General features: G+C 35.1%; 1 protein-coding gene across 1 annotated transcript in view; it reads left to right on the plus strand.

The window, feature by feature from the left end:
• LOC115929256 (band 7 protein AGAP004871-like) overlaps positions 1 to 10165 on the plus strand; it is a 34074-nt gene extending 23909 nt beyond the window's left edge. Inside the window, exons 6-10 of the mRNA XM_030997926.1 lie at positions 1084 to 1139; positions 4886 to 4964; positions 6521 to 6690; positions 7842 to 7907; positions 9332 to 10165. Coding sequence (XP_030853786.1) covers positions 1084 to 1139; positions 4886 to 4964; positions 6521 to 6690; positions 7842 to 7863 — 327 coding nt within the window. The 3' untranslated portion in view covers positions 7864 to 7907; positions 9332 to 10165. The remainder of the gene's footprint in view (positions 1 to 1083; positions 1140 to 4885; positions 4965 to 6520; positions 6691 to 7841; positions 7908 to 9331) is intronic.
• The last annotated feature ends 4492 nt before the right edge of the window (positions 10166 to 14657 follow it).

Below are 14657 nucleotides of genomic sequence, written 5' to 3' on the forward strand. Positions count from 1 at the left end.
TGGTCAGGGTGACAAAAGAAATTTAAATTGCTATTACTCGAAAGCATGTCACCCCCACAGGCTGCATCCTGGAAAACAAAGAGTAAAGAACAGAATAAGAATTCACAGTATGACATGTATCAGGATAAAATTATGATAATTTCAACAATTACCAATATATACATCATTACTTTCATTACATTATTTTGTAATTACGATGGCTTTACATTTATCACATAAAACTAAAAACTTTCAAAACAATAAAGTGGTGCCTACATTAATAGAGACATTTGATTGGATTATTATCAGGAAGAAAAGGACTGGTAATGTAATAACATGATACGGTACAGTACCTTTTCTTGCAACATATTCCATCCAATGACTATATCGCTGGTTTTGAGACAGAAGGGCGTTAACTCCTATACTTTGATACAGAGTTAATGCCCTTCTTTCTCCAAATACAAGATATTTTGTCACAGATCTGCTACTTGTTCTCGTGACATATTTTGTCCATTGACTATCGCTGCTTTGGAGTGAGAAGGGTGTAAACTACCATACTTTGATACAGAGTTAATGCCCTATTGCTCCAAATAGAAGATAATTTCTCTCCTGACATCAAAGAGGGTAAGGGCATGGGTGATGATTGGGTGTCAGATAAGGTATAAGATAAGGGTCAGTCAATTAGCAAATAGATCAATGTCATCTGACCATTGAGCAGTTGTCACAGAAAGAGCATCATTGGGGTACAATCGTTCAGTCACTACTGTGTCATTTTTTTCCTATATGTCAATTATGGAATGTAACCTACCACTATGATCATAATAATGGGACACAGAAATGCTACATAGTGTCAATGGGACATGGTTCTAATTCGTCTGTAACTTATCAAATGTTTTATCTCTGAGGAACCGATAGCAGTCTTAAAAATGTGCTGTATAAATAGATAGCATACTTCGAAGATACAAAATTGCAACTTCTGTAGATGGCTGTCTAAAATTGCGCTTCACTTTTTCCAGAGCTGATAAAAACAAAACAGTACGAAAACAAGAAGTGATTGTGTAGTATCTAGATGTATAAACACATGTCTTTTTCTAATCGTTACAGTCAAGTTTGGATGAGGCGACAGATCCTTGGGGTATCAAAGTCGAACGTGTTGAAATGTAAGTATTGAAGCAGCCATTTTGTTTCTTGATGTCAGATAGACAGTGTTGGCCATGTGCAACTCCTAAAGGGGTCAATGTAATCCTGAAACAAAATCTATGTAGGCTTTTATAGGATGTATAATTATAGCCTAAAGTAACCTCTTGGTTTTTTAATACTCCTTGATTAAACGAACCCTGTAGGAAATAATATGCATAAAGCCAAAGTGCCTCATAGACTTCTAACAGCCTTATGTATTTTATTGCTTAGGAATTGCAGAAGGGAGGCAGGTTATTTAGGTAGCTTAATAGCGAAATCCAATGGCATGAAAAGATGCGTCCAGAAAGTAAAAGGTGAAATAGTTAGTGATGTCTGTTAATCAAAAGTTCTTTTTATAACATATCTGAATGAAAGTGTAGCTAAATTTAATGTCAGGAATATTCAAAAGGTTTCACTATTTTTAAATTTCAAAAGGCTTTCATTATTTCTAAGCAATTGCTCTTCGATGAATCAATATATACCCTCTGAAAATGATGAGTCTTGACACTATTAAAGGATGCATTACATTATGGAAATGTAGGAAATCAGTTTTTTATAATACGAGCTTACTGGAGTATGCAAAAAATGTGTATTATTTGAACAAACACTTTTTATTGCATTAACATTTACCCTCAGTGTATGATAATTGATGGGAACAACAACTAAGGGAGAAGAAAGGAAACTAGTAAAGTAACAATACTGTGGCAAACAGATTACCAATCATGTCTTAACCTCTGTGAAAAAAAAGTATATGCAGTGGTCATTAGCGTGCATTAAACGGCAGGTGGAGAATCTATTATCTATAGAAAGCCTATTTTGGATGGCCATTACATGGACTGGCGTTAATGGGCAAATGGACGTACAAATATGCTAAAAGCATAAATTATAGACTGTGATGGTAGTTTCCATGGGGATAAATGTAAATGAAACTAACGCTATTTACCCAGACTGAAGTTTTATGCTCTGTGAGAATTTGAGTTTAGCTTTTGGAATAATAGGGAGGAGAAAACGAGACAGGCTGTTTTTGAATATAATTTAATGGAAATCTGAAGGACACATGTGATAGAACTTGTTTGTCTGGCTGAAAAGTGCAAACAGAGGCACGGCCAGGCAATGAATATTTCTAGCAGAAAATCATTTGTGATATTTGTATCGTTCTTTGAATACATCTACTCAGTATATTTCAGTTTGTACATTGTCTGATTGTAATCAGTGATTGGTTTTGAACTTTTCCACATTGTTTCTTTATCGTTTCATTAGAAAAAACTAAATCATTGAAACATATAGTAGAAATTCCAGTTTGTGACTTTGACAGGGAACAAGAGTAGTAAGATTTCTGACGGTACAATGCCATCTCCTTGAAAACCTATCCTTTATCCTTGTCCAAATTAATGCTAATTTGATTTTTCTTTTTTTTAAAACAACGTCCTATACATAGTTATGTCATGTGCCGTAAATTCAACACTGCCTCTTTTCAGAATTCTGTCATAATTCCTTTTCATGTTGTATTTTTTTGTCATTGTCTTAATTCATCCTTGTGGCTAAAACCATCAGTGCCACACAAACTTATCCTATGTGCCAATAAATCCCACCCCAGGCTTCCATTATACAAAGTTTGATAGCATAATACATATCCATGTTCATCATCATCATCATCATCATCATCATCATCATCATCATTTCCAGTCATCACACAACTACTTCCCACTATCTAGCAAAAGGAAGAGCCACATCGATCGTTAGCCTCTGCCAGGCCCCTCCCAGTGCATGTGTCAGGCAGCGTGTCAAGGCTCACTGTAGATGGTCCATGGTCTGAGGGTGCCCTTCATGCCCGCACTCCAAGTGCATGAAGCAAAGACAATGATGATACTGTGGGTCGATGTCCTTTTTTGTGAGTCAATGTCCTTTTGTGTGTGTGAAGATTCTGATACGTTACATGGACTTTATGACTAGATTACAGAATTGGGGCCATCTGTTACCATTGTCTACCTAGATCCAGAAGGGCTTTACCTCTGTGTGATATGATATGAGGTAAGGTCCTTTTGACTCTCAGCAGATGATACATGCAAATGATCACTCTCTATACAGTAGATTCATGAAGTTTTTTGGCTCAAAAAGACGCTTCCGTAACGCAAACTACATAATTGTTGAAAATCATAATGTTATCTTACAAAGGTGGATCCATATCATTAGTATAAGGAGCTGGTAAGAGCATATACCATCTTGATGAGGCTTAATATTAGCTAAACAAATATTCTGATATATATTACAAAAGAATTTAAAAGAATATATAACGGACATCATTATTAAACTATTCTACATTTTCCTAAGCTACCTAAGACTTAGTTTGACAAACAGGCCATTACAAGCGATATCATCTGAGTTTATCCAATTTTGCACGAAGGTGGAACGGAGCATGCAGGTGTAAACCTTGCCATGGTTTCATTATGATATATCAAGGAGCCATTAAGAAGTGCAGAGACGATGCATGTTTGCGTACCCTCTGCTATTTTCTGCTATTTGCTCCTGGGCTTCAACCAAAATGACATCCACACCCTCGCCAACACTCTCTCTATATCATCAACGTTTCAGACATATTTTGTTATTATTGCTCTTGAGCTGTTCCTTATTTCTATTCAAAGAGGTGTGGTGAACTGGATGGCCATGTAGTCTGTCCTCTCCCTTTCCAGAAAAAATAGGATTCAAATGGTATTCTTCAGACCTTTGTTTGCTTAACAAATAATTTGAAGAGATAACACATTTCTGAAAATTAAGAATGTCTTCTTTTATTTGTCTTATTACATGATCATGTGTACCCCCGTCTCCCCCTCTTTGAAAATTACTGGATCCATCCCTGTTCAAAATCAGTTATTGCTTTAGAGATATGGCTATCTTTATCCATGTCATTCCCTCCATTGCAACAAGGATGCAAGCTTTGATGTGCTTATGATAATATCCCATAAATGTTTTTTTTCATTACAGCAAATATGGTCATCTACCTGTTCACCTATAATGTAGAGCGTGATATAAAAACAGAGTCTAAGGCATCACTATCAACCTAATTCTCTCCATTGCAGCAGGGATGTTCCTATACTAACATAACCTGTTCATAATTCATATTTATTACAATACTGTATGTTGCCGGTTCATCTTCAGAGTGCTACATTACTGAGACTTGGACATCGCTATCCATCCCATTCTCTCCATTGCAGCAGGGATATTCTTATTTGCTTATTGTGACTTGACTTAGATGCGTAGGACGTTGTGTACCTAGCTTGCTCTGCTACGAGAAATCATGCTCCATTCTGATCTGTCCTGGGCTTGTTGCTCTGCGTCTTGTGTGGGTAATCCCACATCTCACCAAACTTGGTCCTTCCATCTCGTTGGAGGGCGTCCCCGAGGTCTGCGTGCATCAAAGTCATTCTGGCATGCTTGGTATAGTTGGCAATGATGCGGCATGCGTACAACTTGGCCAAACCATTTCAAGCGTGGTTTAGTTATTTCTTCGCATATGATGCTTAGGATCATCAGCCTTATAGTGCTTAGGATGAACAGCCTCATAGTGCTTATAGTAATATCCTTTAACATTTTTGTTTATTACAGCAATATGTACCTGTTCAGCTTCAGACAGATACAATATAGTGACTTGGCCATCTCATTCTCTCCATTGCTCAGGGATGCATTTATGTGTCTATTATAATCTATTTCACATTTCTTTTCATTACAGTAAAGATGTTCGTCTACCTGTTCAGTTACAGAGAGCTATGGCTGCAGAGGCTGAAGCTGCCAGGGAAGCAAGAGCAAAGGTAGGTTTATCATTCTCTGGCCACAATTTTTCCACGGTCATTCTTAAAGGTAAAGGCCAGTTTTGGAAACGCACCCCTCTCAAAAAATGAAATGGAAGCTCTCATTACCAATCATGTGAAAGAATATTTTTTGACTAATACGTGATGATACAAATTTTGACGAGAAACTGCCTACTAATTGATATATTTGGTAAATTATTATATCTATCCGGACCGGATAGATATCGCACATGTTTTGCGTAGTCCCATATACATCCGGAGTGTTGGCTCAGTCAGTAGAGCGTCCGCCTCACAACCGGGAGGTCGTGGGTTCGAACCCCGGCCGCGTCATACCAAAAGACATTAAAAGATGGGAGTTGTTGCTACCTTGTTTGGCGTTCAACAATAAGGGATAGAGCAACGTCGATCTGGCGCTACTCAGTGGCTGCTGGGCTCACGATCAATTGGGCAAAAAGAATTTCCGTTTCGGTTTAATAAAATTTGGAGTGGACTATTAGGCTATTATTATTATTATTATTATTATTATTATATACATTTTTCTGTGTACAGTGCTTGTAACTTTACCAAGACTGGGCCAAATTTCTTATCGTTTTGATGATTCCAGAACCTTGCAGTACACACTAATACTTAAATGCTAGATGATCAACCTTTTCTGATCGATTCGACAATGTTTCTTTCACAATGCAATCGCATGACCATAACTGGTCTTTACTTTTAAACTGTATTCCAAGCTTTAAATCTTAATCCAAAATTATACCTAACCCAAAGCCTTTCCCTAACCTAGAACACACTCGCACGTGAACGCTATCTGCATATATTTTGTTTATGAATTAGAGCATGGACTAAAAGTCTTTTGCTAGGCTCACAGTAATGCCATCATTTCTATCAAGGGTCATTTTTTTCAACAGCTCTTAGATTAAAGGATCAGAAACATATCGTTTTCAAGTCCACTCAATAATTGTACACAATTAACAGGGATTATGAATGTATACAGGCTTCATGTATATGTATCTAGTATGTATCTAGTATAACTCTTCTGTAGACCTTCCAAAAATCTTCCATAAATCACGTCATTGTCCCAATAAATTGGCAAAATACTCTAGGCAAGTAGAATAAATATTGGGTCATTAGCTATTCAGATCAAACAATCTTTTGTATCAAGTACCAAAAAAAAGGGTTGTTTTGGTAGATATTAAAAGAGCAAAGCTTGATGTAGTTAATCATTTGTTGATGTTTTAAATTTTCCTTTTCATATAACAATGTATCATATTGTAAGTTTTAAATCCCCACTGCACTAGTTTGGCCAGGAGGGATTAGACCTCCCTGCATGGTCACTGACAGGTGGTTATCTAATCAAATCAGCCCTCACTTAACATAAGAAAAAGGGGATCATGGGGGACCAATGGTCACCGCTTAGGCATTGTTTGCTATATAGAGGGCACAAGTGGATACAAGTAGTGCAGACGGGCTTTAAAGTTTCCTTTTATATGACATTGTATCATATTCAAGTTTTCATGAGAGAAATTTCTACTTTGAATCTCCACATACGTTCTTAGGTAATAGCAGCAGAGGGAGAACAGAACGCCTCGCGAGCCCTGAAGGAAGCTGCTGATACCATCTCAGAATCCCCTACCGCTCTCCAGCTTAGATACCTTCAGACCCTCAACACTATCTCAGCCGAGAAGAACTCAACAATCATCTTTCCTCTGCCAATTGATCTTCTAAAGTAAGTCTCTCCAGTATCTTTACAAGTTGATCTTCTTCCCCTGATGGTATCACACTGTATCTGATGGCTACCGTGTGTTTCAATGGTTCTTAAAGTAGAGGTCCTAGCCCTCTGGGATATTGAATAATGAGGGTAATTTTATTTTTTTTGGTGGGGGATGGTGGTTTAGGGGGTTAAATAAATCTTGAATTGTATGCAAAAATATCATTAAAGTCTAATGACCCCATATGTCGGGGGGGGGGGGTGCCAAAATGTGACATTGGCATGGAATGCCTCATGGTTTTGGAACCAACAGAGTCAGAGTACTGACCAAAGATTTTTTTTTTTTTTTGTTTTTTAAAACCATTAAAAACACCCATTTGTGGTGTCTACACCAACAATCTATTTCCTTCTGGATTTGAGACCTGACCTTGGGATTATTTATAAGAATGTTCGAATTTTATGATGACACAGACTTTTCACCTACGATATCTTTAGAGGGTAGCTGTTACAGCCATTAGTAAAATCAAATTTTTAGAGAAATTACATATTTGTAACTTTTCATGCAATATGTATAAACACTTGGCTTTAATACTACACATCACTTGCTTGTATTGAGGAAATTGCTTTTGTATTTCTTGTGTCACACATGTTGCACAGTTTTTGATAGATGCAGGGATGCATGTTGAATTCCCCTTCTATTTTTCTGTGACTGTCCAAACTTTAATTCTCGACTGGGCCCTTCAAACTGTTATGTCCCGTGTTTTATGATAAGCTTAACGAGTATGAAGAGAGTCTGAACAAGCTTATTTAATAACAGCAGCTTGTTAAATCTCTAGTTCCATGAAGTTTAATTTTGTTGGTGAAAAACAGTAAACGATCTAGTTCCTTATTTTCTGCATTTTCACTCTCAATCAGAATCTACTCCTTTTAATATCTACAACATCTGTAATTTCTCAGGCTTTGCTACAGTTCTGGAATACAAAATTATGATTGTTCTGAATTTGTTGAGCTTTTCTTTCTCTGTTTTCACCACTCATACACCATATTTTTCAAAACTGTTCACTCACATGCCTGACCTGGGGCAAGGCATGTTGCCTGTCAATTACTCACATTCTCTCCTTCTCTTTCTCTCTTCCTCTCTTTTTTTTTTGCACTGCTTTTCGTATCAGGAGCCTTCAGAGACGGAAATAGGGGACACTTTGCATCTTTCGGCCAAACTTTCATTTCTGTCATAGGTATGCATTGCTCAGCACAGTTTGTACCTTCTTTTACAGCGTTTTTTTTCTTCTGTATATCCTTCATCTGATCGAACTTTGGTCTTTGTTTGTGAATTGTGTTTTATTTCATTCAATCATTGACTGAAAGATTGTTTTGATCTTTGTTTAAAGGGCAAGTCTACTCCAAAAAACAACTTACTTTCAATAGAAGCAGAAAAATCAGACAAACCAATCAGAAAAGTTTCGGAGCAAAATCGGATAACTAATAAGAAAGTTGTGAATTTTGATGACATGAAAAACTTTGAAAATCACAAGATAAATGGGCAACTCACTTGTGAGTCTGTGACGTCATTGCCTCACTATCTGCAAATTGTTTTCTTTTATATTGATAATATAATTTCCAATTTTCCCCCTAAAAATCTTATTTCCTCACACCAGCATTCAAGTTAATATATTGTTAGTAATATATTTTTGTGTGGAAGAATTATTAAATATAGAGTAATTTTTTTCAGTTAGATAATGAAAAATGTGAGGTTTCATAAACTGATTGTGAATATACAATATTCATAAAAAAAGTATAAATTCTTCAAAGTTCATAAAAGATTTTGTGAAACGTCATGCATGCAATATGATACAAATCATATTACCTGGGTAAAGGCATGGGGAAATTAAGTTTTGGGGATTAAAAAAGGTGAATTAATGGGACAAAAGATATATAAAGCAATTTATAAATACCAGTAGTGAGGCAATGACGTCACAAACTCATAACCAAATTGGCAATTAGTGTAGTGATTTTCTAAGTTCCATAGTTATACAGTAGCTTGCGGATGCACCATGTGAGAGAGGGAGGATTGAGGAGTCCTGAAAAGGACTCTCGGTAATCTTTTTTGAGGGAAAGATTACAGAGAGTCTTTTTCAGGACTCCTCAATCCTCCCTCTTTCACATGTCATGGTGCAACCGCAAGCCTACTGTATATCTACATCACCATGCAAGCCGATATCACAAGCAGCATCTAAGTTCCATAGTGTTTCATACTTTTTAAAAACTTCATAACTTCCTTATTAGTTATCAAATTTTACTCAATTCTGTTGTTGCTCTGTTTCTCCAGTTTTTCTGCATCTATTAAAAGCATATTTTGGAGTGGACCTTTAAACACATCAAAGACAAGATACACATAGTGTCTGTCAAGAACAATTTATTTCAAATTTTTTTTAGTATCTTTGTGAAGAATCTACGCTCTTACAATCACTTTGAATCACTGTTTTTTAGAAAGCTGTATGTATTCACGCTAAATTAGATATTGTTATTTTTTCTTCATTTTAAACAACGTTAACTGATGATGCAAATGATTACCATCGATATTTGAAATGAAATATGTAATTTTAATGTACACATGACATGTTTATTCAATTATTTCTATCTTTTTCTTTCACATGCCTAGTGTCATGAAGAAGTGGTAATGCATAGGAGACATTGGATTGCATTGCTAGATCTCAAGGCCCAGCATTTTTTCTACGATAGGAGACCACCCCCCCCCCTCCCCCTCCTCAAAATGGCAATGGTATTTTAATCCCATTCTGTGTTTAACCAATCAACCAGTGTATTGTTCTACATGATGTATAAAACTGAAGTAGAATAGAACATAAAGCTGGAAATAAACAAGGAATGCGATGTCAAGATGTTATCTAAAGTTTTAGCAGAATTTTCAACAAAAAATTATTTCACTTTTTAATTAGATTCTTGTGCAAAGTAGGTGCTTAATATTCGTGCAATAGTGGTATTTTTCTAGATGCTAAAATGTTCCTCTGACAGCTGATATTTATTAAAGAAGTTAATATTTTGTTTGCCAAAGTTATCCAGTTTTAATTTTGATAAATACAAAACATCTGTTTGAAAATGGATGAGAAAAATTTCTAGGTATGCGAATATAGTTCTTAAACTACTGGCAAATGAAATAATTTTGCATAGAAATATTATTTAAGAAATATTTAAAACAAGAAATTAGATTAAAAGGTAGCATGCTCCTGTACATGGAAATGTGCAAATTCGATGTTGGACATGCAAATGGAAAGAGCTCTTTTTGAGAATAACATGACCAAAATTCATTGAATGTTTTTTGTTCAAATTAACCCTTCATGATTATTTTTTAACATTGTAATGTATAATATTATTAAGTTGTACTTGTATTGTTTGTGATGTTGTTATTTTCTGCATGATAGCAATGATGAATATGTGATTTTCACACTGTTATTGTCATTTTGAATTATTATTGTGTCAAGATATTGTAGCAAACAAGAAATTCCAGTGGAACCATTTATCTTTATTTAAACATTTTTCTTTGTTTTATTCCGATCGAAGTACCTGCATTTAAACTTTCAAGAAAGTAAACTTACTATGAAAATGTTTGAAGATTCATGAAGTATGAAAATGGTAACTATATACTAGAATCAAATGGAGGTATCTTACCATTTTAGGGGGCATTCAGCGTTTTGAAGATTACTGTAGCCCAATTATTTGTGAACACCCTCCCTAACTCACAAAATGAATCAGTTATACCCTTAGATTTGGCTCTATGAATGACTGCTACCTGTGATAAGTTTCATATAAACCGTTTAAATTATTAGATCCTTGTCAGTTGAGAAAGGTATTTGGAATTTATTGGAAGAAAACAGATGTGGTTGAATCTAATGTTGTGTTGTAAATATCAGCAACTTGTAAAAATACACAGAAATCATATCTATTTATTACACAGCACTGTATATTGTGTCACATTAACTGAGCAAAGCATATAGATAATTAAAACTTAACATGCTTTGGTAGACATGAGTATCATATTGTTAATGCAAGCATCTGCCGATGACATGATAAGACAGTAATAGACAATCTTGAGAAGCAGTTTGTAGATTTTTGTCTTTCATGAAAGTTTAGATAGTTTGTTTATATCATTTAAACTAAAAAAATGCAGAGTTTGCATTGCCCCTGTTTAAGTCATAATCCAAGTATGAAACATTACAATATATTGCAAGTATGTGACAATTTAGACATATATAAATTATGTTGAAATTTAATTAGAACAAACAAACTAATTTTTAAGTATTCCCATTTAAATCAATCACCTTTACAGTGAAGATTATGTATGACGGCCTGCCTGTATATCTTTTTTAAGAAGAAAAAATATGGGTAGAAAAGAAATCATATACATGTGGTTTGTGTATTTGTCATATATTTTCTTAATAATTATATATTTGCATGTTTTTTATCACTTTTTGTTGATGTTGTTACTTAAATCTGTTAGCACCATACCCATTGTAAAACTGATTAAAAATTTCCAATATGTTCATGTGTACTAAAGCCCAATTATTTAATTTGGTCATGCATATAACGAATATGACTACATTATGTAGAAATTATGTTTACTCTGATAATATATTCAAAAGTAGAATAAAGTGTATATCATGCACTTAAAATAACAAATTTTCTTACTTTTTGAAATCAAGCTCATCATTTTTATTTGACTCATCAAATTTTGATGACTATGTCAATTAAACCAAGAACCTACTAAATATACTTTAGACTGTATTTTTACTTCACTAGGTAGCATTCTTCTGTGTGTTACTAAATTTATATCTTGTAAAAAATAGCTGCTGAAATCACATTTTCTTTTCATCTTGCTGTTTGATTTTCCTATTTTCCAATCATATCGACCAATAGGATTTTATATCTTCCAGGAATTTTTATCTGGATTGTTCAGTTGACAACCTAGTATGCAATACAAAAATATTTAATCACAAAATAGTAGCATTACAGCTGTTTTGCTGAGTGACTTCAATTTTGTTTTATATATATATGCAAGTATTCTTTTTGGTGAGTAAATGGATATTTAAATGTGACAAAATTAAATCTCATGCCGATTCAATTGACCTCAAATTAGAGTTCAATGCCACCGTCAAAATGAGGCGTGTCAAAATAGAAACATTTTATAACCTACATTAAAACAAAAAAAGACAATTAAAAAAAGATATTATTTGGACTTTTTGATCATTAAAAAAACAGAAGAAAAAAGATGGTATATAAACTTTTCAAATGTCCCTCTATTTGGAGGCTTTCCTATATATTTACAGTTAGACCCTTTTTGCTTGTGTTTCATTTTCATAAGTTATGGACATAAATGACAGTTATTTCATACAATGTATACCTGTTAATAAATATTGATACTCTTTCATGTTATATCGCTGTGTTTGGCTCATTCTTTTGTTGTGTTGATAACTTTTTATTTATATATTTAACACGATTCTTTATACATGGAATTAATGAGATAATGTCATGTACATGCAAGAAGGTATGAGGAGGCAGATTCTGGATTCTGTGGCCAGGAGGGGGGGGGGGGGGGGGTGGATGGCAACATAAGTCAGAAAAGTCTGTCAAAAACAACAAGAACATATAATTTTCTTCTTCAAAATTCTCTGACAAGAGACCCCCCCCAAAAAAAAAAAAAGTGTTTAAATTGTTCAGATGCCTTTTGGAATCTAAAACTGCTGTTCTAAGGGCCGGGGCACATTAAGGGGGCATTTCTTTTAGGGGAGGGGGGGGGGTCTTTATTGTGTATATTTAGGTTTGCCAGATTGGATTTTGCTAGGGAACAAAGAAAGTAAGAGAAATAATTGGAGAGGTTATAAGTCGGAAGATGAATGTTTTTTCACATTTCGTAACTTACAAAGAGTCCCGATATATTCATATGAAATTTAAAAAAGACAACGACACATCCCTTTAACAAAAAGCAAATAAATTATAGACTGAGGAAGAGGGGTGGGGGGGGGGGGGTCAATATGAGACCCCTGTCAAAATTAGTGACTACTACATGAGTTGATTCAAACGGTGATCACAATGTTTATGACTACTTTAATACAAATCATTCGCTCCTTGAAAAAACCGAAGTCATCAAAGATGTGACAATTTCATCACCTGTTAAGTGGTGGTGGTGGCCCCAAAGTGAGCTGAAATAAATTAAGTTTGTCTACAAAGTACAAACATACCAAAACCAATAGCTTTCCATAAAAATTAAAATTTCTTAAATGGGGGACCAATAAGACATATTGTATGACATAAGATCACCACCGCTGCCCCCCCCCCAACACTAAAAGGAGAAATTCAAACGAGCATGTTCAACTAAGAAGCCTAAGGGACATAATAATGATATCTAGCAATGTGTTTCTACAAATCAGTCATATTCTAATTCAAAATAACATTTTAATTGTGGCAAATGAAATCCCTTTGTTCTTGAAATGGACATCCTGAAAAAAAACAGCATTAGATTTTAAAAAAGATAGAGAGAATAGGATAGTGCAATGATTGCAGATGATGGTTTGGCTCCTACTTCCTATCTTTGTTGTTGTTGTCTATAAGTTTTGAGGGACAAGCTAAGCTTTAATAAGGTCTCCCCGTCTTTTTTTTCCTCACTTAAATGCATTATATGAACTTGATCCCTAAAAGTGTACCTTTTATACACTCTACATGTTATAGATTTGTTAAATTGTATTACATTCATGTTGGAAGAGAGACAAATAAACTCGAACTTGAACTTGAATCATCTCTCTATTAATCAATAGCCACACAATCGTTCGTTCGTTCGTGTCTCCTTAGATCAAGATAGTTAATATGTAAAGTTCCTTAATTAAAAGTAAATTAAATTAAATTAAGTTCTTCCATCGCCCGATTGCTGCAATGGCCGTTTCATTAACAAGGGCCAGGTCTTCATCTGTGCAACCCGTGCACAGATGAAGACACATCAATGAAGGCCAGGGACAAGTCAGAATATGGAGAGAGAAAGAGATAGAGGAGACAGGGAGAGAATCCGAGAGTGATAGAGAGAGAGAGAGAGAGAGAGAGAGAGAGAGAGAGAGAGAGAGAGAGGGGGGAGGGGGAGACAGGGAGACAGGGAGAAAAAGAGAGAGAAAAGAGAGACAGAGAGCGACATAGAAGGAAGGTAGAGAGAGAGAGAGAGGGAGAAAGCGCGAAAAAACGTGACATACATGTCCCCTCCTATCTTCTCCCTCTCTTTTTATCTGCATTTGACAAACCAGAAGGAACCTCCTCCCCCATGAACTTGGCCTAGGTGTATAACTATTAGGGGAATATGCCCCACCCCCACCTTCCCCAACTTGATGGCGAGTAAGGAAAAACAAACAGAAAAGAAAGAAAAAGAAAGGAACAGGAGAAGGTAACATGGAGGGAAAATGAAGCAACACCATATATTCCTCCCGCCCTTCCCATTCAATGGCCTTGATCGAATGTATTTCATCCACAAGTTGTAAGATCGCCCCCCTCCCCATGACATACCCGACCAATTGCTTGATCGACTTTCATGTATATATATATTTTTAATGGTCAATAAATGAAATGATAATTAATTATGCCCTGCATGGTTGCCCTATCTATTACACTTTCTGAAATATCCGGATTTCGCCGCTATTGAGATGGCAATAACCGTTTTCAAATCATGGTATTAACGTCACTCCTAAAACTTAAAAGATGATGACGTGTAAATGCACGATTATATTTGTTGGAATTTATTTATTCATTTATGTATATATCATAGTTCATTTTATTTCTTCTTTCACAAAAAAGTAACAGGAACAGCAGAATATCAATATGACAAACATAATTTGAAGTGCAATATTAATATTCAACATACAACTTTTGTCATTAACCTAATAAATTCTATAAAAAGTTTCTTATGTATAAAAGATCATGTTCTGTACATGAAAGAA

Source organism: Strongylocentrotus purpuratus, unplaced genomic scaffold (genome assembly GCF_000002235.5).
Source record: "Strongylocentrotus purpuratus isolate Spur 01 unplaced genomic scaffold, Spur_5.0 spur5_scaffold_4, whole genome shotgun sequence".
In the NCBI taxonomy this organism is placed as follows: Eukaryota; Metazoa; Echinodermata; class Echinoidea; order Camarodonta; family Strongylocentrotidae; genus Strongylocentrotus; species Strongylocentrotus purpuratus.